At 39.0% G+C, this 25785-nt stretch overlaps 2 protein-coding genes across 12 annotated transcripts; both read left to right on the top strand.

Annotated features, from left to right (window-relative positions):
- Nucleotides 1-3973: 3973 nt before the first annotated feature.
- LOC126607606 (histidine kinase 4-like) lies at nt 3974-9851 on the top strand. Its single transcript, XM_050275268.1, is given in 11 exon segments — nt 3974-5482; nt 5670-5903; nt 6022-6191; nt 6345-6563; nt 6651-6837; nt 6923-6974; nt 7088-7317; nt 7488-7586; nt 7708-8402; nt 8605-9114; nt 9227-9851. Coding segments are annotated over 11 exon segments (3027 nt in total). The 5' UTR covers nt 3974-5089; the 3' UTR covers nt 9465-9851.
- A 1879-nt stretch (nt 9852-11730) lies between these two features.
- Nucleotides 11731-23333, top strand: LOC126607607 (receptor protein kinase TMK1-like). Of its 11 annotated transcripts, none has more exons than XM_050275279.1 (3): nt 11731-14342; nt 14698-14844; nt 22555-22629. In XM_050275279.1, the coding sequence occupies exons 1-2, from the start codon at nt 12158-12160 to the stop codon at nt 14820-14822; spliced, it is 2310 nt and encodes a 769-aa protein (XP_050131236.1). In that variant the 5' UTR covers nt 11731-12157; the 3' UTR covers nt 14823-14844; nt 22555-22629. The 11 variants fall into 11 exon arrangements, with proteins under 11 accessions (XP_050131236.1, XP_050131235.1, XP_050131234.1 ...); XM_050275278.1 differs by lacking the exon at nt 22555-22629 and adding an exon at nt 14927-15001; XM_050275277.1 differs by lacking the exon at nt 22555-22629 and adding an exon at nt 14927-15001 and having other exon boundaries at nt 14698-14800.
- Nucleotides 23334-25785: the final 2452 nt, after the last annotated feature.

The following is a 25785-nucleotide window of genomic DNA, read 5'->3' on the forward strand; positions in this document are numbered from 1 at the left end:
GGCTGGCGAGGGAGCCCGAGCACCCCCGAGCGCCAGGCCCGTCGATTCTCGCCGGCCCGAGAGCCTGAGGTGGGTCTGACGTTAGCTGACGTCAGACGCCTGTTTTAATGTTTTTTTTTCTGTCGAGCCTCGAACTCCTCCAACATCTTGCCGATCTCGTCCACTATCCCATCCTCTCCAGCTCCAGCGGTGGTCACGGTGGAGGAGGAGAAGGAGCTGACGGAAGATTCGGAGCATGCGATTTCGGCACCAAAATTGTGATCTGATGATGCATGCAAGAGAATGAGAGAGATTAAAGAGAGAGAGAGGTTTCAGAAATGAGGGGGGTTGCGTCGTAGAGAGAGAGAGAGAGAAAGGAGAGACAGAGGGCTAGGAAACATGAAGAGTGTTCTGGAAAAAAATGAGAGAATGGTTGTCGGTTGAGTTTGGAAAAATGAAATGGAAAAGGAATAGGAAAAAAGAAAAAGGAAAACAATTAAAAATGATTTTGTATTATTTTATAAATAAAAAAAATACTAATATTTTATTGCCAATTGCCCCGGCTATTCAGTGCAGGGGTGGAGATGCAAAAGACAATTGCCAGGGGAATGCACTATTTATTAAATGCGATTACTGTTCATTGGGTGGATTAAATAGTGAATAGCCTGGGGGGAGGGCTCCTACACTGGAGTTGCTCTGATATAAAGCATAATGCATCTTGTAGGCTTGTAGCTAGCTAGCTGGGGACCTGAAATGAAAGCAATATCACATGGCTCTATGAAACCAAATCCAGGGGACCACGTACAACAACACATGCAGAAGACAGGCGGCAGAAGGTAGAAGTACACAAGTACTACTGTGTACTAGTACTAGCTAGTTAGTGCTGCAGGGTATGGAATGGCATGGGACTCGACTCCCATCGATCGGGATGCAAATGCAAATGCTTTTATTAGGTAGACCGAGAATCAAGCTAGAGAGAGGAAAGCCAGGAAAAAAGAGAGCACTCAGGGTCCAGCAGAAAGAAGAAGAAGATGAAGCACCTGGACTGGCCTGGCCTGGCCTGGCATGGGAGGGTGATGGACGAGGATGGCATGCATGGCATCGGTAGGGCTCAGGAGTGAGGGGGGAGGGACACGATATGATCATTAATTGTACAAAGAAAGAAAGATAATTAGACTTTTTTGTTGGGATAGAAAAAAGTGATTGGTGTGGGCTTCACCTTCACTACCAAACCACATGGCCGACATACCCACACACTTTGAGTGGCAGGAAAAATAAAGTTAGATAATGGCCTCAAACTTCGTATATGAAAGGTTGTTTCTTTCTCTAACGTCGGATTTATACTTTTAATAGTTATACCGTTATCAGTGATATTTTGTGTTAATGATATTTTAAAATTTTCATTATAATGAGTATGAAACGTTGTCACATCCCTGTCCGGACTTCCACTACATTCTGGGCTTAACTCTACCGTATCACGATATTATCCGCTTTAGGCCCTTACCACGCTCTCAGGGTTTTGTTTCTAGGAACTCACACAAGAACTTTCCAATGGGTAACCCATCATGAGATTACTCTCAGGCGAACTCGCTTAACTTCACAAGAACTTCCCAGTGGGTAATCCATCATGGGATTACTCTCACAAGAACTTCCCAGTGGGTAATCCATCATGGGATTACTCTCAGGCGAACTCGCTTAACTTCGGAGTTCCGATAGAATCTGAAACCAGTGAGCTCCTAAAAGGCCTCGTGCTAGGTAGAGATATGAATATACATATAAAGCTTACAAGATCCACTCAACTGGGCGATGTGGGATCTAACAATCCACGCCCTTAAGGGCCTGACGTTCTCGTCGGCACACTTCAGCCCAGAGATTGGTTCTGATACCAAATTGTCACATCTCTGCCCGGGCCCCCATCACATCCCGGGCTCAACTCATCCGCAGCATGATATTGTTCGCTTTGGACCCCTATTACGCCCTCACGGTTTTGTTTCTGGGAACTCACACAAGAACTTTCTAGCCTGAAATTGCTCTCATGCGAACTCGCTTAACTTCGAAGTTCTGATGGAACCCGAAGCTAATGAGCTCCCAAAAAGCCTCATGCTAGGTAGAGATGATAATATATATATATAAGGCTTACATGATCCATTCCCTCGGGCTGATGTGGGATCTAACAAACGTTATTATAGACATTGAATTTTCGACAAAATAAATGTTCACCAACGCATTAAAGTTTCGACATGCTAGGGTATACATGGCATGCGTCACGAGTCTCATAAATCGTACACATAGATGCGACTCATCAAAATCGAACGAGTTATCAAAAAGGACATGTGTCAACACTTGACGGAAAAGGGATCTACACATTTCAAAGATCGCATCAGAATATTAAGTTTTAATAAAGATATTGTAACTCTAAACTTACATTAATACAAATATATTTATTTTATACACGCATTTTTATTTTATTTGCCGCAAAAAATTCGTGTTTACAGTCACAATAACATTGTATTTGTTAAGTGAATGTTGCTTTCGACTCTAAAACCTTTATTAACTTATTTAACTGTGCTTTTTCTTATGTTACTAATCTAATCTAATGATTCAATCATATTTATTTATAAGTTAGAGCTTTCAAATTTAACGTCGTACCAATACGAGTTTCATACTTAACAGTATTTCATAAATTTAATAGGTGTGAACGAAAATGGTCCCCATGCAATCTTCCCCTTATTCCATCAAAAGATATCCCTTTTCTGAACAAAAACCACTAAACCAGCATCGACTACTATTTAAGTGTCATTTCAAATCAGAAACGTGCCTGAAGACTTCCATTTCGTTGGAAAGAGATCTTCGGATCTCTCCCTTCAAAATTCAAGGATGAAATAATTTGGATCTTTGAAGTTTGATTAAACGGTAAAAAATTATTATAGTTTTAAATTTTTTTACTAATTTCTTTATTTTTAATCGTTGGATCAAATTTTAAAGATCTGAATAACTTAATCTTTAAGCTTTAAAGGAGATCCATAGACGATCTCTTTCCGATTTCGTTCTCCTCATTCGTACAACATTTCTCATATCAATTAACAACTTAATCTAATAATAAAACATTCATCTCCAAAACTTACAATTATGATCTTAAAAAAAATAATTGTAAACTAAAAATATTTTGAAAATGTAAAATTTAAGAAACAAAAATTATCATGCACTCATTTTTATTGGAAATACTATAGTATATTTTTTGTTTGAATAGAAAATTTATAATATATTAGAAAATATAAAACATGGCGAATTTAGAAAACTTAAAATTTGCCCCATAGTCATATTTTCTTATCGAAATCTGGTATATCAATTGAAAAAGGGGTTTGGTTTCATGAAAGAAAGAAAAAATAGATGGGGTATTTTCGGAATTTAATATAGAAATTCCGGGCTTAATGTAAATTAGAGGGAATGAGATCTCCATGTCATTATCCCAAAGATATCATACGTGATTGCGATTTTTGGACTTCCATTCGCCCAATTGGATTCATATTAAAATCCTAAACATATTACACAATACCTTTTTGAAAAACAAAGGAAGTTGAAGCAATTTAACAATGATTTGAATGGAAAAGGGAATACATAACTCGGAAGATGAGTTCAGCATACATTTTTCGAACTTCTTTTTGCCTGATTGTGTCTAATATTCTTCTTTATTTATATTATTTGATTCTCTTTTAGCATTAATTTAATTGTATCGATGTTCTTTGAACTTAAATTTTACCGCTAAATGTAAAAAATAAACAGAAATGCAGCCAAATAGGTAGAGTAATTAAAATGTCCAAATATTTATAGGGTGATTAACACACGCACAAGAAATTAAACGAAAACTGGAAAAGGCAGACATCATGTCAGATTCCTTCTGATGTTTAAATGGGCAATTATGCCTTCCCCTGAGACTCTTTCCATCTCATTTTTCACTGTTTAAAACATAAAGCACCAGAAAACGTAGCCCATTTGGGTTTTAGCTTTTTTAAAAGGGTCAGAGTCAGACACCCATCAAAATATTTCAGTTGGATTTCAAAAGTTTGGACTATCAGCTTCAATGTGAGCTCAGAAAATTAGCAAAGCAAACAACAGAGAGAGAGAGAGAGGGAGAGAGAGAGAGTGTGGTGCAAGATGCAATATTATAAGGAAAGAATACAGAGAGGGAGGGGAGAGAGAGAGAGGGGAAATTAGTTTATAATGTGGGGTGGTAGAGATGGGGAGACAAGAGCGTATCTCTGAAAATCCAAAAAGTTCGATTCAGTTTGGTTTCTTTAAAAAAATAGAGCATAAAAAGTCATCAAAACTACTATTTTACGCTGAAAAATATAAAAAATAAAGAAAAAAATCCTCAGATCAGGACGACCCAATACTCCTTTTCTATTAGACATTCATTGTACTGCATCAAGCCACCATCTTTCTATAATTGTTAGAGGTGAAGATCGTTTCTTTGAAGACCCCCATTTCTTATTTCTTTTGTTTCTCTCTCTAGAATTCTCTCTCTATCTCTCTCTCAAACTCTTGTGGTGTGCATTCCTGTGATGTGTGCTGAGCTTAGCTGTGTGTGTTTTGATTATTATATGGTGGGAAAACAGTGAACGTGCTTCTTCTTTGTCTGGAAGCCTCTAACTAAGCTTCACGCTTTGAGATGGCATGATTGGAGCTCTCTGTGTTTTTTTATTCCTTAAAAAATGATTTTTTGTTTAGCATTCACAGCCTGAGACAGACCATTTTCTAGAGAGAGAGAGAGAGAGAGAGGAGTGAGGAGAGAGAAATACTAAGACTACTTTGGAATTTGAGCTTTGTTTTCCTTTCCCCATCTTTTGAGAGCCATGCTTGTCTCTGTGAATTGAGAAAGAATCCTTCTTTTCGAGTTCTGGGTCTCTCTCTCTCTTGACCTTTTACAATAGTACAATGGGGTTTCAGTGAGAGAGGGAAGAAGAAAGTTCACACCCCCACAGTAGGAGATATGTTTCTTCATTTGCTCATATTTTGCTTGTGCTTTCAGAAAAAAAGTTTCTGAAAAAATAAGCACTAAAATAAGCACTTTTAAGAACGTGGGTTCTCTTTTTTAAAGATTAGTTATGAGATGAGCAAAGAGGAAACAAGAAGAAGAATCAAATAAATTGGTTTAGTGCTGATGGGTGGGAAGACGAAGATGCAGCGCCACCACCCAGTGGCTGTGAGGTTGAATGAGCAAATAGGGGCCAAGAAAGGCTACACCTTTGTGCAGGCACACAGGGCTTGGTTCCCAAAACTTTTCTTTCTTTGGGTTGTTGTGATGCTTCTCTTGGGCTGGTTAACCTACTCTTACATGGATGCTGATAACAAAGTGAGAAGGGTAGAAGTTCTTGGTAGCATGTGTGATCAGAGAGCAAGAATGCTGCAGGATCAGTTCAGTGTTAGTGTTAATCATGTGCATGCCCTTGCAATCCTTGTTTCCACCTTCCATTACTACAAGAACCCTTCTGCAATTGATCAGGTATGTTTGTGCTTCAATTTTGATCAAAATCCTTTTGAGAAATGCTTGTTTTGGTATAATTTCTTTGACTAATTGTACAGTTGGTTTATTTAAGACAATTAGTTTCTCAATTTTTATGATGATTTGAATGTGGTTCTACTGGTTTGAGCTTTTGTGTGATTTGGGTTCTCTATTGGGGAAAATGCAGGAAACATTTGCTGAATACACTGCCAGAACCGCCTTCGAGAGGCCTCTTTTGAGTGGGGTGGCCTATGCACAGAGAGTGCTTGATTCGGATAGGGAAAAGTTCGAAAACCAACATGGATGGACAATAAAGACAATGGGGAAGGAACCATCGCCCAACCGAGATGAGTATGCGCCTGTAATTTTTTCACAGGAAACCGTCTCTTACATTGAGTCACTTGATATGATGTCTGGGGAGGTAACTATAGGATGTGTTTACTTTCACTTTGTTTATCTTGTTGAACTCTATGGCATTAATCGGAGCATTCGTTAGGCGCGTTTCATTTGACCTTTAATTTTTCCACTACATGATGCAGGAGGACAGAGAAAACATTTTGAGGGCTAGAGCTACTGGAAAAGCTGTTCTAACAAGCCCATTTAGGCTGCTGGGTTCTCATCATCTTGGTGTTGTATTGACTTTCCCTGTTTACAAAACGAAGCTCCCTCCAAACCCAACTGTGGAGCAGCGCATTCAGGCGGCTGTTGGGTAAGTTGGCATACAACTATAGAACTATGAAAACCCTCTTTCAGTTGCTTTTTGCATGCTGTTACCTGCATATACTTTAGCCAATTCCATGTGCATCTGCCACAGAAGTTAGCAACCTACGGGATGGTTCATTTGATTCTGTATAAAATGCAGGTACCTTGGTGGTGCCTTTGATATTGAGTCCCTTGTGGAGAATTTGCTTGGCCAACTTGCGGGAAATCAAGCCATTCAGGTTTATGTGTATGATGTTACAAACACTTCTGATCCCCTAATCATGTATGGTCACCAATATGAAGATGGTGACACATCTCTTCTGCATGAAAGCAAGCTGGATTTCGGAGATCCTTACCGGAAGCATCAGATGATATGTAGGTAAGGGCAACCATTCAATAACTAATGAGATATGGAGAGTTTCAGTGGTTATGCCATGCTAATACGCGTAATTGGATTCTTGAGCAGATATCATCAGAGGGCACCCACGTCATGGACAGCGATTAACACTGCATTCTTGTTCTGTGTGATTGGGTTTTTAGTTGGCTATATCTTATATGGAGCAGCAATGCACATTGTTAAAGTTGAAGATGATTTCCGTGAAATGGAGGAATTAAAAGTTCGAGCAGAAGCTGCTGATGTTGCCAAGTCCCAGGTACTGTTTTCAACATTTCCCCAAACATTGCTCATTCCTCAATGGCATGTTTTTGATATGTTGTCTTCTTTTTTTTTCATGCCAGTTTCTTGCTACCGTTTCTCATGAAATAAGAACGCCCATGAACGGAATCCTAGGTATGCTAACAGATCTCCCAATTTTAACATTTTATTTTCAGAATGACATTATGGTACGAGTCCGAAAATGTACTTTTGCAAGAGATAAAATCTTTATTTTTCGATGATTGCAGGAATGCTTGCCTTGCTTTTAGATACAGCTCTAAGTTCGACCCAGATGGATTATGCTCGAACGGCTCAAGCTTGTGGAAAGGCTTTGATAACATTAATAAATGAGGTGCTTGACCGGGCAAAGATTGATGCTGGCAAGCTAGAGCTGGAAGAAGTTCCATTTGGCATTCGGTCAATACTAGATGATGTTCTATCTTTATTTTCTGAAAAATCTAGAAATAAGGGTATAGAGGTAAGCCTCAATGTCTTCAGCTCAGATTTACTGCAATGGTTTTGTAGTTATTAAATTGTGGTGTGGTGATGGTGATAGTTCTTAAATTCTGAAATATGAACTGTCATAATTTATAATATCATGTTTCATCGTCAAATCTCCTAATTCCGATTTATATTTGGGATGTGAAGCTAGCAGTATTTGTGTCCGATAAAGTTCCAGACATTTTTATGGGAGATCCAGGGAGATTCAGACAGATAATTACAAATCTAGTGGGCAACTCTATTAAAGTAAGTGGAAGTTTCAATTTTTATTTTTAACTTTCAGTAACAGGATTCATTAAAATCTTTGGTTTGTCCTGCTCTGGTTAGTGATCAAAGAAAACTTATGTTTGAGTTCTACATTTGGCAGTTCACTGAACGAGGACATATATTTGTCAAAGTTCATCTAGCTGAGCCCTCAAAGGTGATGATAAATGGGAAATCAGAGACTTACTTGAACGGAGGATCAGATGAAGGTGTGCTGACATCCGATGGCCATCAGTTTAAAACTTTAAGTGGGTGTGAAGCAGCTAATGACTGGAATAGTTGGGATAAGTTTAAGCATCTGGTGTCTGATGAAGAATACAGAGCCGATGTTGTTGAAGCTTCTGAGCAGGTCACGTTGATGGTTTCTGTGGAGGATACGGGGATAGGTATACCGTTAGCTGCCCAGGAACGTGTTTTTATGCCCTTCATGCAGGCAGACAGTTCAACCTCTAGACATTATGGAGGAACTGGTATTGGCTTGAGCATCAGTAAGTGTCTGGTTGAACTGATGGGTGGTCAGATAAAATTTGTAAGTCTACCTCGCGTTGGGAGTACATTTTCTTTCACCGCTAATTTTAGGAGGTGCAAGAAAAATGCATTTAGTGACATGAAAAAACCTAATCCTGAGGATCTACCTTCTAGTTTTAGAGGATTGCGAGCAATAGTAGTTGATGGAAAACTTGTGAGAGCTGCTGTAACCAAATACCACTTAAAGAGACTTGGAATCCTTGTGGAAGTTGCGAGCAGCATCAAGATGGCTGTTGCTTCATGTGGAAGAAATGGTGCTGCGGCATCCGGGTACGTTTACTTTTGCTACATCTTTAAAGTTTTTAAGGGGTTTAATATTTACTGTGATAAAACTATAACAATGTGGCAATTCAGTATTACCTTATTAACTGCTATGAAAGGTAGACTTTGGAAAACTGAAAAAAAAAGGTAAGACTTTGGAAATAAGTAGGATTTGATTAACTGAATTGAACTGCTTCATTATTTATGACAGGAAAAGTATCCAGCCAGATATAGTTCTAGTTGAGAAGGATTCATGGATTTCTGGTGAAGAACATGATCTTAATGTGCAGAAATTGGATTGGAAACAGAATGGTCATGCGTTTAAGCTGCCAAAAATGATCCTTCTTGCAACCAATAATCTTAGTCAAGCTGAATCTGATAAGGTAAGGGCGGCAGGTTTTGCGGATACCGTAATTATGAAACCTTTGAGGGCTAGTATGGTGGCTGCGTGTCTTCAAGAGGTCCTGGGCATAGGAAAGAAGAGGCAACCAGGGAGAGTGGTGCCTAATGGATCTAACGTCCTCCAAAGTCTGCTCTGTGGGAAGAAAATTTTGGTGGTTGATGACAATTTGGTAAACAGGAGAGTTGCTGCTGGTGCACTGAAGAAGTTTGGTGCTAATGTAGAGTGTGTTGATAGTGGCAAAGCTGCATTGGCGTTGCTTCAATTACCGCACAATTTTGATGCTTGCTTCATGGATATTCAAATGCCTGAAATGGATGGGTATGTTTCGGTGTTTCAGTTACTACATTCTAGATTCGGAATGCCCGTATTGCTAGCATTTGTGCTTGACCAAGTTGGAATTGTTGTTTACAAATGTTACTTTTGATTGCAGGTTTGAGGCAACACGCAGAATCCGGCAGATGGAGAGCAAGGCAAATGTTGAGACGAATGGTGGATTTGAAGCACTTGCAAGAAGGGGTGACTGGCATTTGCCTGTATTAGCTATGACGGCGGATGTTATTCATGCCACCTACGATGAGTGCCTGAAGTGTGGGATGGATGGATACGTCTCAAAGCCCTTCGAGGAAGAGAATCTCTATCAAGCCGTTGCCAAGTTCTTCAAAACTTAAAACAGCCTCAGACTCACAACAAGAATTGTCAAAACTCAAAACCTGCAGACATCTTTGTTGGTCGGATGTTACCAGCAATTTTTTGATATTCTGCAGAGACAACGTCGGCTGTTGGTCCTAAAAGTCCTAGAATTTTGATGATTCGTAATGGCTTGAATACAGGTTCGAGGAATCATTCCTAACTAAAATTTTAACTCGATTCGGTATATCCACGCACATGTATACTACTACAAACCTCCATTTCCCACTTCGTATGTATAGTAGTAGGATGATCCTTAGAAAAGGGGAGGAGCAAAATGTGTATATGTTATATTTTTTTGCATGCCTTGTTTGAATCTTTCTTCTGAGTTCTGAGGAAAAGGGTTTCAATGCCTTCGATTTGTACCATTCTTTTTGTACAACTGATTCAATGTTTTGCATTTAGACTTTTTGTGGATAATTGAAGGTACCATAATTGACATGGGTAACGATTACTTAGGGCCGTTTGATAATTATTTTGATTCAAGTTCTTTTTGTTTTGTCGAAATATTGTTCTCAAATGTTCCTTTAATTCAGTATCTGACGGTCAAATATGCGATTAGAAAGAGAGAATGTCATATTTGATCATATTAGAATGTTAGACGATGAATGTATTAAGTAAATGCATGTATATGCATGCTGGTCCAAACCTGAAAATGCAAGAATCGAAGGCATGTTGGGCTTATGGACTTTGCATTTTTTTGGGCTTCAGGGCTTGTGTGTTGTGAGAATTTCAATTGGGCTTTTGTCCACACCCTCTCAAATGTTAATGGAATAATTTAAATTTAGAGAAATCCGAAAACAATTATTTTTCAAATCCAGAAATAAAAATATTACTTTCATCACATTTTATCATCTCTACTAGCATATGGGTACACACACAGTGTGAGAAATTTTTTTATTTTTGTTTTTGAAATAGAAGGAGAGAGAAAGAGAGTGCAAAAGAATGTGGGAGTGAGAAGGTTTTTTTTTATTATTTATTATTTATTTATTTTTTAATTAGAGAAATGTTAGGATTACATGAATGTGAGGTTTTGAAAAGAAAAAAAAACAGCAAAATTTGGTTATGTGAAATTACATTTATGCCTCATATTTCTTATTCATGTTCTTTTTTAATTAGAATGTTAAACTGGTAATTTCAAAGAATTTTAGTTGATAATGAGTGCTTTATTAATTAATAGAGATAATAAAAAGTGGGATCCACCAAAACATGGTAAGTCTAGCATTACTCTTATTATTGTAATTTTCCCGTGTTTTGTATATTGTTGACATTTGATCGCTATGCCGTGAATATTCAATCCACATTTCACTATTTTTTTTCATTTAGTTCAACAATTTAAATTGAATATTTGGTTATTTTAACCAAATTATTTTTAATGTTTTTTTAATCTATTTGATTACTTGACCTAATTTAATCTCCTTTTTATTATTAAAATGCATATTATTATTAAAGAGAACGAAGATGATTTGAAACTATTACAATAATTTAAAAGAAAGAGAGTTTCGAAATGGAATGCATAAATAAAAATCCAACATCTTTTCAACAAGAATATTTGATAGAATACACACGCAACTAGAATAGACACGCACGAGCACTAATTAGGTTTTGGGGTTTTTAGTGACATTCTAAGTTTGGCCAATTCAATATATACTTTCCAGTCGGTAAACCAAAGCAAATATTTTGTGTGGCATGCAATATTTAAGTTAGCATTATATTATAATAAATATAGAATATTGGCTTTTCCATCAATTGTTATCATGTGGACAAGTTACATCGGACCAGGATATTGGTCTAAGTTTATCGTCACCGATGTCCCACCTTTGGATGGTCCATATAGTATTTCGACGTTATCTTCTTCGTCGACATCTCTACCATGTAATCATTTTATGCAGCCGACTCCACCCAACCCAACTTCGTCGACATCAGTTGTCCCCATTTTTCCAAAAAAAGGCCTATTTTTGTTTTGGTTTTGCTGTCCATTCAGACATTGCATCAGTTTTCTAACTCTTGAACGTATCTAAATATCGCAATATATGATTGAGCTATTTATAATCATGTTCACGAGAGCAACTTATATGATACAGTTCGTAATATATGATTGAGCTATTTATAATCATGTTCACGAGAGCAACTTATATGATACAGTTATATATCATAAAAATAAAACTTAACATTTATATTGTGTAATTAGTCCAAAACGTGTAGAGAACGATGAATTCTTGTCGTATAAGTCATTCTCCCAATCAGAAAATTGAGATTAGAATAATACCAGAAAAATAGTAAGATGGGACATGGGATATAGCAAAGCTCTTACCAAAGTCTAAACCAAAACAAGAAATTTGTAATCAAAACCGACACATACTATGATACTATACTCCTCTTTCCTTTTCCATTTTATTTCCTTCAATTTCTTTCAATCGTTACGACAGCTTGTTTTTCTCTGTTCCCAAACACTACCCAACCGAAAACCAGAGTATCATTCAAAGACCCACGAACTAACGCCCCTTCCCGCCAATTAAACCCCAACAACGTTCGCCTTTTCTTCTTCCTTTCTCCGCCCATTTCTCCGCCGTTTCTCCTCCCATAAACCCTAGAGATTTCTGCTCTTCTTTTCTTTGTCAAAGTCTGTATTTTTTTCTTTTCATCGACTTTCTTATATTTTTTCTGAAAAAAAATGAAGGAACCCCAACTGGGTTTCTGGGGTTCTTTCGCCGTTCTGCTCCTTTTGTTTTTCTCGCTGTACCCACCAGTACACTCCCAGTCCGGCGGCGGCGGCGACGACGGAGCGGCCATGGAAGCACTCCGAAAAAGCATCGGCTCCAACAGTCTCGGGTGGTCCGGCACCGATTACTGCAAATGGGGAAAAGTGAGTTGCAAGGACGGCAAGGTTTTCAAAATCCAATTGGGTAACCAAAAACTCACCGGCACGCTGCCGCCGGAAATCCAAAAGCTTTCGAATTTGCAGCAGCTGGAAGTTCAGAACAACCAACTCACCGGGCCTTTTCCGAGCCTCTCCGGGGTGCAACCGCTTCAGGTCCTCCTCGTCCACGACAACAACATCTCGTCCTTCCCCTCCGATTTCTTCACCGGACTTACCTCCCTCGACAACATCAACATCGACTACAATCCCTTCGCTGCGTGGCAGATTCCCGACATTCTCAAAGATGCCACACAGCTGAAGGAATTCTCCGCCACCGAGACCAACCTCACCGGAAGAATTCCCGATATCTTCAGCAGTTCCAATTTCCCAGGTTTGACTGATCTACATTTGGCTTTCAATTACCTTGAAGGCGAATTGCTTGCTAGTTTTTCGGGTTCGAGTATTCAGTCCCTCTGGTTGAACGGCCAACAGGGCACCAATAGGCTTAATGGTACTATTGATGTGTTACAGAACATGACTTCTCTGCGTGAGGTTTGGTTACATGGTAATTATTTCACCGGTCCTATACCGGACTTGTCGAACTTAGGTTACTTGACCACTCTGAGTTTGAGAGATAACAAGCTCACCGGCGTTGTTCCCGCGTCTTTGTTGAATCTTAAATCCCTTACTTCTGTTAATTTGACCAACAATATGCTTCAAGGACCAATGCCCAAGTTTGGCGATGGGGTTCTGGTGGATATGACGGGGGTAAATAGTTTTTGCAGTGATAAGCCGGGTGTTGATTGCGACGCTCGTGTCAATGTATTGCTTTCGGTCGTCAAAGACATGGGTTATCCTACTGTTTTTGCAGATAGTTGGAAGGGGAACGATCCTTGTAATAACTGGATGGGAATTACGTGTAATGGTGGAAACATTACTGTTGTCAATTTTCGGAGCCTGGGTCTTTCGGGTACGATCTCTTCAAATTATTCTCTGCTTACCTCCTTGCGGACATTGAGACTTGACGATAATAACCTCACGGGTACCATACCAAAGGAGCTTACGCAACTGCCCAACCTTCAACAGATAGATGTTAGTAACAACCAACTTTTTGGTCAAGTACCAAAGTTTAAGAATGTGGACGTGAAAACAGATGGGAACCCTAATATTGGTCAGGATCATCCCCCTTCGCCAGCGACACCTACAATTCCTAATTCACCGCCTGCCTCCCACTCAGATGGAGGTAAAAAATCTAGGAGTGGGATGGTTGTTGGGGCTGGCATCGGCTGTGTTGGCGGATTGGTTGTAGTTGGGTTTGTTGCTTTCTGTCTACTTAAGAAAAAGCATAAGCATTCTGGCGGAGTGCAAAGTGCAAACGCAAGTAGGGGACCTAATGACATTCATGTGGTTGAGGCTGGAAGTATGGTCATTTCGATCCAAGCTTTGAGAGATGTGACCAATAATTTCAGCGAAAATAATGTATTAGGAAAAGGTGGTTTTGGAACTGTGTACAAAGGGGAGTTGCATGATGGGAAAAAGATTGCAGTGAAGAGGATGGAATCTGGAGTGGTGGCGGAGAAGGTTCTAAATGAGTTCAAGTCTGAGATTGCAGTTCTTACTAAAGTCCAACACCGCCACTTGGTTGGACTTCTTGGCTATTGTTTGGACGGAAACGAGAGGCTTCTTGTTTATGAATACATGCCTCAAGGGACTCTTAGTAGGTACTTGTTCAACTGGAAAGAGGAAGGTCTGAAGCCACTTGAATGGACTAGAAGGCTGACCATTGCCTTGGATGTTGCAAGAGGGGTTGAGTATCTCCACGGTTTAGCCAGCCAGACTTTCATTCACAGGGATCTTAAACCTTCGAACATTTTACTCGGAGATTATATGCGGGCTAAAGTTTCGGATTTTGGACTGGTTCGTCTTGTTCCAGAAGGGGAAGCCTCAATTGCGACAGGACTAGCTGGAACTTTTGGCTATTTGGCTCCAGAGTATGCAGGTAAAACATTTCTATATGCACTCTTCTTTTCAAATTCCATTTGAGTACCGTGAAAGGTATTTGCTTTGTAAAGTATGATTAATATTCCAGCAAATGTCATTGTTCAATGAACTAAGACAACTATGAGATTATCTCTCACTGATTATTCTTTGTGCGAACTGCCGGAAAAAATCAGTGACCAGGACAGAATTAGGAAAATAATATTCTGTCATGAAAGTGTGATGGCATGCTAAGTAGTTTATAATTTTCAAAATCAGGGATGCGAAGAAGATAGAAAAGAATGAAATGGCTTTATTCTGCGATGAGCATTTGTTGTCTCTGACATGTTGACTGAATTTATATGTATCTGATGTAGGATTATTGGAAAGGTTAACAAAACCATTCAGCTCAGTATTTTATAGTTTCGTGTTGCAGACATTTTCCGCTTGTTCCTTAATTAATGTAGCATCTGTTCTGTGGTGCGTTTTCTTCTTGCTATAGCCTCATGGCATTTGGTCATAAGGTTTGTTGTACTTAATCATGCTTACTGTCTTTCGATTAATAAAAATTCAAGGCACTAAAACCACAAATTTGTAATGTATCAGCAACTGGGCGGATGACACTCAAGGTTGACGTGTATAGCTTTGGAGTGATCTTAATGGAGCTGATCACGGGTAGAAGAGCAATTCTTAAAAGCGAACCAGAGGAGAGCTTGCACCTTGTTACATGGTTCCGCAGAATGCTCATTAACAAGGATGCACTCCGGAAGGCCATTGATCCAACAATTGATCTCAATGAGGAAACTCTTTCTAGTATTAACACCGTCGCTGAGCTTGCTGGGCATTGCAGCACAACGGAGCCCTACCAGAGGCCTGACATGGGTCATGCAGTCAATGTTCTTTCGTCGCTTGTTGAGCGTTGGAAACCATCTGAAGCCGAAGATTCTGACGGTATGTAGGGAATTGACCTCAAAATGACCTCATGCAGTCAATGTTCTTTCGTCCCTCGTTGAGCACTGGAAACCATCTGAAGCCGAAGATTCTGATGGTATGTATGGAATTTACCTCGAAATGTCCTCGATTCGGTATATCCACGCACATGTATACTACTACAAACCTCCATTTCCCACTTCGTATGTATAGTAGTAGGATGATCCTTAGAAAAGGGGAGGAGCAAATTGTGTAAATGTTATATTTTTTGTATGCCTTGTTTGAATCTTTCTTCTGTGTTCTGAGGAAAAGGGTTTCAATGCCTTCGATTTGTACCATTCTTTTTGTACAACTGATTCGATGTTTTGCATTTAGACTTTCTGTGAATAATGGAATGTACCATAATTGACATGGGTAACGATTACTTAGGGTCGTTTGATAATTATTTTGATTCTAGTTCTTTTTGTTTTGTCGAAATATTATTCTCAAACGTTCCCTTAATTCAGTATCTGACGGTCAAATATGCGACTAGAAAGAGAGAATGTCATATTTGAACATATTAGAATGTTAGACGATGAATGTATTAAGTAAATGCATGTATAGGCATGCAAGTCCAAACCTGAAAATGCAAGAACAGAAGGCATGTTAGGCGTATGGACTTTGCATTTTTTTGGGCTTCAGGGCTTGTGTGTTGTAAGAATTTCAATTGGGCTTTTGTCCTCACCCTCTCAAAGATTAATGGAATAATTTTAATTTAGAGAAATCCGAAAACAATTATTTTTCAAATCCTGAAATAAAAATATTACTTTCACCACATTTTATCATCTCTATGATAAAAGGTGGGATCCACCAAAACATGGTAAGTTAAGCATTACTCTTATTATTGTAATTTTTCCGTGTTTTGTATATCGTTGATATTTGATAGCTATTCCGTGAATATTCAATCCACATGTCACTATTTTTTTTCATTTAGTTCAACAATTTAAATTGAATATTTGGTTATTTTAACCAAATTATTTTTAATGTTTTTTTTAATCTATTTGATTACTTGACCTAATTTAATCTCTTTTTTTTTTGTTTTTTTATTAAAATGCATATTATTATTAAAGAGAGCGAAGAGAATTTGAAACTATTACAATAATTTAGAGAAAGAGAGTTTCGAAACGGAATGCATAAATAAAAATCCAACATCTTTTCAACAAGAATATTTGATAAAATACACGCTACTCAAGCCAATTCATCGATGTTCACGTCAACTAGAATAGACATGCACGAGCACTAATTAGGGTTTGGGGTTTTTAGTGACATTCTAAGTTTGGCCAATTCAATATATACTTTCCAATCGGCAAACCAAAGCAAATATTTTGTGTGGCATGCATTATTTAGGTTAGCATTATATTATAATAAATATAGAATATTGGCTTTTCCATCAATTTTTGTATGGTGCCACGTGGAAAAAGAAAACAAATGTAGGACCCCATGTTACATGTGGACAAATTACATCGGACCAGGATATTGGTCTTAAGTTTATGGTCATCGATGTCCGACCTTTGGATGGTCCATATAATATTTTGACGTTATCTTCTTCGTCGACATCTCTTCCGTACAATCATTTTATGCAGCCGACCCGACCCAACCCAACTCGAATGTGGTCCCGCTATTGCCATGGCTGGATGTGGTCTTGCCACTTGAACAATGATATGTGTGGTCACGTTTATTAGTGCTGATTTCATGTGATTTTGCTTTTCTGCAATGATTTTGTATATTCTCGTTATTCGACGAAGACAAGTTGTAATTACCGATACGAATCTATTACGCCTATCGTCTTAGGTAGTTGTGATAGCCGTGTAGGAGTTTACTCTACTACTTCTTGTCAACCAGAAAAAACAAACGGCATCAAGGCATATAGTGGAGGCCCTGAGGCTCTACATTAATACATTTGGATGTTGGGCGGTGGGTTTCCAGTAAAGATTTTAATGAAGTTAGATGAGGTTTCACATCAACTTCTTATAGTCCTTTAAGCTTTTCGATCTTAGGATACATTCTTACACGCCTCTTCATGTATAATGAAATTTAAACTTGATTTGTGAATAGTATAGGATAACGTGAATCATGTATGTCCTATGAATCTCACACGTGAGTAAACATACTGTAATATCTCGAAAAAAGTTAAAATTCAACTCTAAATTAAATACGGACGAATAATATTAAACAAATGAATTTATACAAATTGCAATATTATTTTTCTTTCGGTGCTTGAAATTTAGAAGTTTGAATCTTCGTGCACAAAATAGTTAAAAAAATAAAATAAAAGAGGGGAATTAAAAATAAAATCCACCTTCTGTCAGTAGTGTCCAAATGTAGGAGTTGGCACTTGGAACAGAAAATCAAAACCGAAACACGAATCGAATCGAACTGCACCGAACGATTCGGTTTTGCGGTTTTGAAACTGAACAGCGGCTAAGAAAATGGTTTGGTTTTGGTTTTGGGTTTTCAAAACCGCACCGAAACCGAAACCGCACCATATATTAAATGTTATGTTTTAATTGGTTCTTTATTAGAGTCCATACATTTATAATATGGACTCAACTACACTATAATAGAATGTCATCCAATTTTGCACCTCTATTCGAGTCCATACATGTATCTCTCTTTCAAAACCCATGTTCATCTATCTGGTCACATGCAAGAAGCTGTGCAATCAATAGTACTCATATTGCAATAGAATTACTAATTCCAACCCTTGATCACAACGCTCCACACAATCTAAATAAGGCACAGAGTTCATAGATGTGCTAGAAGCTTGAACTTGATTAATGCAGCACACCTGTAATTAGCAACATTCTTTCGCTTGAGAAATGTGCTTCATAACAGTGCTTATCTTGATATATATCTTAAACAAATTGTGCAGTATGAAAGATGTATACATATATACTTTCTTTAATGCTTGTGTGTTGTAGATTGGTGCTAATGTTGCATATGGTCAGATAAATCTCTCTATCTCTGACATCCTTTGCTGCTGTTTTTCGCTACAGTTTTGTTGCAGGTTCATTGATTAATGTACGAGGAAAATGAGATCATCTTATGTGTAAATAGGTATAAATTTAAAATTGTAACTTTTTTCTAAAAAAACCGAATCAAAACCGTTTGAAATTGCACCAAACTGAATCAACCGGTTTGATTTCATTTGGCTTTTGGCTTCAAAATTGCACCGAATCAAGCCGTAAAAAGTTTCGATTTTGATTGTGATTTCACTTGAAACCGAATCAAACTGTACCGCACTGCTTCCATCTCTATCCAAATGTATGCCATGCAAAAGATCGTTCGAAGATTTGGGCCCAATGGACCTTTTTTTTTAACATTCGGGTCGTCATAAGTCCACCCTCCGCGAATTAAAAATAATTATTAAGTTAGTTGTCAAACATTAAGGAAATTAATTAGGGTAATCCGAACTGTCAGTCCCCGATTAATGCCAATTTCTAAGAAAATGGTTGGTGGGTACACACAATTAAACAGACAGAAAAAGCCAAAACAATCACACCATTATTTACTCCAAATCATCCCTTAATTTCCTGCTAGATTACGGCTTCTGATTACAACTCAACGATCATGTCAAATCAATTAACAAATCCACTAGGATTCATTTCTAATTAGGAAAAAAAAACTTACTATTTAGCCATATATCAATAGTCTATTTTTGTTTTTCGTCTGTAGTGACAGATTTTCTAACTTTTAAACGTATCTAAATATCACAATATATAGTTGAGTTATTTATAATCATGCTCGCAAGAGCAATTTACATGATACAGTTATATATAATAAAAATAAAAATTAACATTTATATTATGGAATTAGTTCAAAACGTGAGAAGAACGATATATTCTTGTCGTATAAGTCATTCTTCCGCGTTAGAAAATTGAGATGAGAATAATACCAAAAATATAGTAAGATGGAAGACAGCAAAGCTCTTACCCATCGTCCACTATTGAGTAGTACGTGTAGCAGACTGCACAAGCAAAAGTCTTTAAACCAAAACAAGAAATTTGTAATCAAAACCGACCCATTCTCCTCCTCTTTCCTTTTCCATTTTATTTCCTTGGATTTCTTTCAATCGAAACAGAGAGAGAAAATCGCACACGTAAATCGTTATGCCAGCTTGTTTTTCTCTGTTCCCAAACACTACCCAACCGAAAATCAGAGTATCATTCAAAGCGCCACGAAAATCAGAGTATCATTCAAAGCCCCACGAACTCTCCAATTAAACCCCCAAAAACGTTCGCCTTTTCTCCGCTCAATTCTCCGCCGTTTCTCCTCCCATAAACCCTAGAGATTTCTGCTCTTCTTTTCTCTGTCAAAGTCTGTATCTTTCTTCCTTTTCATCCACTTTCTTGTATTTTTTTCTGAAAAAAAATGAAGGAACCCCAACTGGGTTTCTGGGGTTCTTTCCCCGTTCTGCTGCTTTTGTTTTTCTCGCTGTACCCACCAGTACACTCCCAGCCCGGCGGTGGCGGCGACGACGGAGCGGCCATGGAAGCACTCCGGAAAAGCATCGGCTCCAACAATCTCGGGTGGTCCGGCACCGATTACTGCAAATGGGGAAAAGTGAGTTGCCAGGCCGGCAAGGTTTTCAAAATCCAATTGGGTAATCAGAAACTCACCGGCACGCTGCCGCCGGAAATCCAAAAGCTTTCGAATTTGCAGCAACTGGAAGTTCAGAACAACCAACTCACCGGACCTTTTCCGAGCCTCTCCGGGGTGCAACCGCTTCAGGTCCTCCTCGCCCACAACAACAACTTCTCGTCCTTCCCCTCCGATTTCTTCACCGGACTCACCTCCCTCGTCAACATCAACATCGACCACAATCCCTTCGCTGCGTGGCAGATTCCCAACACTCTCAAAGGTGCCACACAGCTGAAGGAATTCTCCGCCACCGAGACCAACATCACCGGAAGAATCCCCGATATCTTCAGCAGTTCCAATTTCCCAGGTTTGACTGATCTACATTTGGCTTTCAATTACCTTGAAGGCGAATTGCCTGCTAGTTTTTCGAGTTCGAGTATTCAGTCCCTCTGGTTGAACAGCCAACAGGGCACCAATAGGCTTAATGGTACTATTGATGTGTTACAGAACATGACTTCTCTGCGTGAGGTTTGGTTACATGGTAATTATTTCACCGGTCCTATACCGGACCTGTCGAACTTAGGTTACTTGACCACTCTGAGTTTGAGGGATAACAAGCTCACCGGCGTTGTTCCCGCGTCTTTGTTGAATCTTAAATCCCTTACTTCTGTTAATTTGACCAATAATATGCTTCAAGGACCAATGCCCAAGTTTGGCGCTGGGGTTCTGGTGGATATGTCGGGGTTAAATAGTTTTTGCAGTGATAAGCCGGGTGTTGATTGCGACGCTCGTGTCAATGTATTGCTTTCGGTCATCAAAGACATGGGTTATCCTACTGTTTTTGCAGATAGTTGGAAGGGGAACGATTCTTGTGATAACTGGAAGGGAATTACGTGTAATGGTGGAAACATTACTGTTGTCAATTTTCGGAGCCTGGGTCTTTCGGGTACGATCTCTTCAAATTATTCTCTGCTTACCTCCTTGCAGACATTGAGACTTGACAATAATAACCTCACGGGTACAATACCAAAGGAGCTTACGCAACTGCCCAACCTTCAACAGATAGATGTTAGTAACAATCAACTTTTTGGTCAAGTACCAAAGTTTAAGAATGTGGACGTGAAAACTGATGGGAACCCTAATATTGGTCAGGATCATCCCCCTTCGCCAGCGACGCCTACAATTCCTAATTCACAGCCTGCCTCCCAATCAGATGGAGGTAAAAAATCTAGGACTGGGGTGGTTGTTGGGGCTGTCATCGGCACTGTTGGCGGATTGGTTGTAGTTGGGTTTGTTGCTTTCTGTCTACTTAAGAAAAAGCATAAGCATTCTGGCAGAGTACAAAGTCCAAACGCATTGGTTATTCATCCTCGTCACTCTGGCGATCAAAATGCAGTCAAGATCACGGTTGCTAACTCTGGGGTTAATCGCGGTGAAAATGAGTCCTATAATAGTCCGGCCAACAGTGGACCTAATGACATTCATGTGGTTGAGGCTGGAAGTATGGTCATTTCGATCCAAGTTTTGAGAGATGTGACCAATAATTTCAGTGAAAATAATGTATTAGGAAAAGGTGGTTTTGGAACTGTGTACAAAGGGGAGTTGCATGATGGGACAAAGATTGCAGTGAAGAGGATGGAATCTGGAGTGGTGGCGGAGAAGGGTCTAAATGAGTTCAAGTCTGAGATTGCAGTTCTTACTAAAGTCCGACACCGCCACTTGGTTGGACTTCTTGGCTATTGTTTGGACGGAAACGAGAGGCTTCTTGTTTATGAATACATGCCTCAAGGGACTCTTAGTAGATACTTGTTCAACTGGAAAGAGGAAGGTCTGAAGCCACTTGAATGGACTAGAAGGCTGACCATTGCCTTGGATGTTGCAAGAGGGGTTGAGTATCTCCACGGTTTAGCCAGCCAGACTTTCATTCACAGGGATCTTAAACCTTCGAACATTTTACTCGGAGATGATATGCGGGCTAAAGTTTCAGATTTTGGACTGGTTCGTCTTGCTCCAGAAGGGAAAGCCTCAATTGAGACGAGACTAGCCGGAACTTTTGGCTATTTGGCTCCAGAGTATGCAGGTAAAACATTTCTATGTGCACTCTTCTTTTCAAATTCCATTTGAGTACCACGAAAGGTATTTTCTTTGTAAAGTATGATTAGATATTCCAGCAAATGTCATTGTTCAATGAACTAAGACAACTATGAGATTATCTCTCACTGATTATTCTTTGTGCAAACCGCGAGTCAACACATGTAGGAATATATTAGATTCACTGCATCATTTACGCACTAAACTCATATGTTCCAATTCTTTAATTTTCCTTGGATATTCTGGCATCCTAAGTAGTTTATAATTTTCAAAATCAGGGATGTGAAGAAGATAGAAAAGAATAAATGGCTTCTGTCTGTGGCGAGCATTTGTTGTCTCAAACATGTTGACTGAATTTATATGTATCTGATGTAGGATTATTGGGAAGGTTAACAAAACCATTCAGCTCAGTATTTTATAGTTTCATGTTACCGACATTTTCCGCTTGTTCCATAATCTGTTATGTGGTGCATTTTCTTCTTGCTATAGCCTCATGGCATTTGGTCATAAGGTTTGTTGTACTTAATTATGCTTAATGTCTTTCGATTAATAAAAAATCAAGGCACTAAAACCACAACTTTGTAATGTATCAGCAACTGGGCGGATGACACTCAAGGTTGACGTGTATAGCTTTGGAGTGATCTTAATGGAGCTGATCACGGGTAGAAGAGCAATTGATGAAAGCCAACCAGAGGAGAGCTTGCACCTTGTTACATGGTTCCGCAGAATGCTCATTAACAAGGATGCATTCCGGAAGGCCATTGATCCGACAATTGATCTCAATGAGGAAACTCTTTCTAGTATTAACACCGTCGCTGAGCTTGCTGGGCATTGCAGCGCAAGGGAGCCCTACCAGAGGCCTGACATGGGTCATGCAGTCAATGTTCTTTCGTCGCTCGTTGAGCATTGGAAACCATCTGAAGCCGAAGATTCTGATGATATGTATGGAATTGACCTCGAAATGACCTTACCACAAGCACTAAAGAAGTGGCAGGCTTTTGAAGGCAATAGCAACCTTGATGAGTCTTCATCTTCTTCATCGTTCTTTGCCAGCGGGGACAACACCCAAACCAGCATACCTACTCGGCCATCTGGATTTGCGGAATCGTTTACATCATCGGATGGGCGGTAAAGGTCGAGAAAGAAGTTCAGAGCTACATTGAATGTTCAAATGGCTTGTAGTTATTGTGTTTGTTATCCTGATGTGGACAATCGTTTACATTTTTATGTTAAGATAGTTTAAATCTCTGGTGCTCTAGGAATTCTGGTGATTAGTCTAAGAGGTTGAAGAAAATGGCTGATTAAGCCTCTGATGTGGTCCTGTTAATTTTTTTTCCCAATCTGAGAACCTAGTTTAATAGTTTGCCCTAAATTGTTTCCGGTTTGGTCATTGTCATACGCAACTGGGCGAGGCAGGCTACACATTAGGATGGATGAAGGAGGATAAGGTTCGTTGGCCAAACCAGAACAAGTAGAACCAACAGCTTGAGAAATTTTTCCTTGTGACTGGAACATGGGTGGTATACCACGTATTTTCATACAAGTGATGGAAAATTGTATTTTTTAAGTTATTAATTTTTTAACACACATATCTCACAATTTATATAATGACACATGATGTTTCACTCTGTGTTCCAGTTACATTGAAAAATCTCTCCAGCTCAGCCTCCCTTGGATTTTGCCCACCAATGGCCAATGGCCGTCGAGTAAGTGGATGATGGAAAACGGCGGCAACTAGTGACACGTGTCCGACATGGACTGGAGTAGATATGGTTTGCCAGCTACAAAGTTGTTGTGTTTCTACTTCTAGAATATTCTCCAACTCCGACATTGACGGCGGGGGGCACATCCCGCGTGTCTCGGCTTTATTCCTAATCACTCGTCGTTTTCTTCCAAAAAAAAAAAAATAAATAAATCACTCGTCGTTATCTTCAATCCAATTTTTTTTATATGACGTATTTGTTAGGTTAGCTAAACGTCGACGTTTTAGTCCAAATTTTAATTTTATAGGTAAAATACAAAAAACTACATCAATTATTGATGTCACGACACTTTCATATCTCATCTTTTAAAATTGACAATGTTATCTTTAGAATTTGGTCCAATGTTATACCTTCCGTTACTTGGCTGTGAAATTTTCAGTTAAATGCTGACATGGCTTGATTCGGAACCAACTTTCTATTAAAAAATTATTAAATATTAAAATAATAAAAAAAATAAAAAAACAAAAACTTTTTTTTTTCTTTTTCTTTTCTCTATCTTCTTCTTCTGCAGGTTGGATGGGTGGGGGAGGGGGTGGGACAAACGACCTTTTCATTTATTTTTTCCTTTCTTCTTCTTTTTCTTTTTGGGTTGCAGGGTTTCCTTTTTTTTTCTCTCTCTCTCCTTCTTCTTCTGCTTTTGCAGGTTGGGTTTTTTTTTTTTTTTTTTCTCTCCCTCTCTTTCTCTCTACTTCTTCTTCTTCTGCAGGTTGGATTGGGGGAGGGGGACGGGCGAACTGGTTTCCTTTTTTTTTTTTTTTTTTCCCTTATCTTTCTTCTTCTTCTGCAGGTTAGGGGTGGTGGATTTGGGTTGCAGGTGTGGGAGGGATCAGGGTTTTGGGAGCCGCGGGGGGGGGGTTGGTGCGGTGATGATATTTTGGGGGGGGGGGAGTGTGACAGGATTTGGGCAGGGGGGACGGACGGACGAACTGGATTTCCTTTTTTTTTTTCTTTCCTTTCTTCTTCTTATTCTTCTTCTTTTTGGGTTGCAGGTTGGCTTGGGGGGGGGGGAAGGGATGAACTGGGTTTCCTATTTTTCTTTTCTCTCTTCTTCTTATGCAGGTTGGGCTGGGGGGGGGGGGGGGGGGGAGGGACAGACGAACTGGGTTTCCTTCTTCTTTCGTTTTTTTTCTTTCCCCCTTCTCTATTCTGATTTGGGTTGCAGGTGTGGGAGGGATAGGGGTTTTGGGAAGGGGTGGGGGTTGGTGGGGTGATGGGATCTTGGGATCTGGGGGGGTTTGGTGCGGTGATGATATTTGGGGGGGGGGGATGGGATTGATGGGTTTTCAAATTATTTATTTAATTTTTTTTTTTTGTTGAAGATTAAGCAGGTAGGGGGAAGCAGATGACAGGGGAGAAGAGAGGGGGGAAAGAAGATGACGAACTGAGGGTTTTTTTTATTTATTATAAACTTTTATGTACTATTTTAATATTTAAATAATATTAAATAAATTTGTTTTAGTTTTTAATTATATTTTATTAATTTTTTAATAAAAAATGGGTCCCTAATCAAACCACGTTAGTATTTAACTACAAATTCACGGCCAAGTAACGGAAGGTATAACATTGGATCAAATTCGTAAGATGAGGTATGAAAGTGTCGTGACACCAATAGTTGAGGTAGTTTTTTGTACTTTACCCAAATTTTATTTAAAGAGAAAAACATCTTTTATCCTTGATAATAATTTTCAAATTACTGGTACATTCTCATCGTAATATCGTGTGTGAATAACGCAAACGTCTTGTACACAACAAATTTATATATTGACAATAACAACATATTCTACGAATGTCATGTTTGACAAGAACAACAATAATAACAAAACTTTATCCTACGAAGTAGGGGGCTGGGTGTATGAATTTAAGATCACTACTGCGTTTGGTTTTGTGTCAAATATTTCGTTAGCTTCAAGTACTCTATGTTTTTTTTTAGAATTTATGTATCTATTTGCCATGAATCTCTTAGAATTTCTAAACCCTTACTATACCTCTTTGCCATGAATCTCTATCTCATTGTCATATTTTTTAACTGGAGTATTTATTATAAGTCTTCAGTTCACAAAA

Source organism: Malus sylvestris, chromosome 16 (genome assembly GCF_916048215.2).
Source record: "Malus sylvestris chromosome 16, drMalSylv7.2, whole genome shotgun sequence".
NCBI classification, from domain to species: domain Eukaryota; kingdom Viridiplantae; phylum Streptophyta; class Magnoliopsida; order Rosales; family Rosaceae; genus Malus; species Malus sylvestris.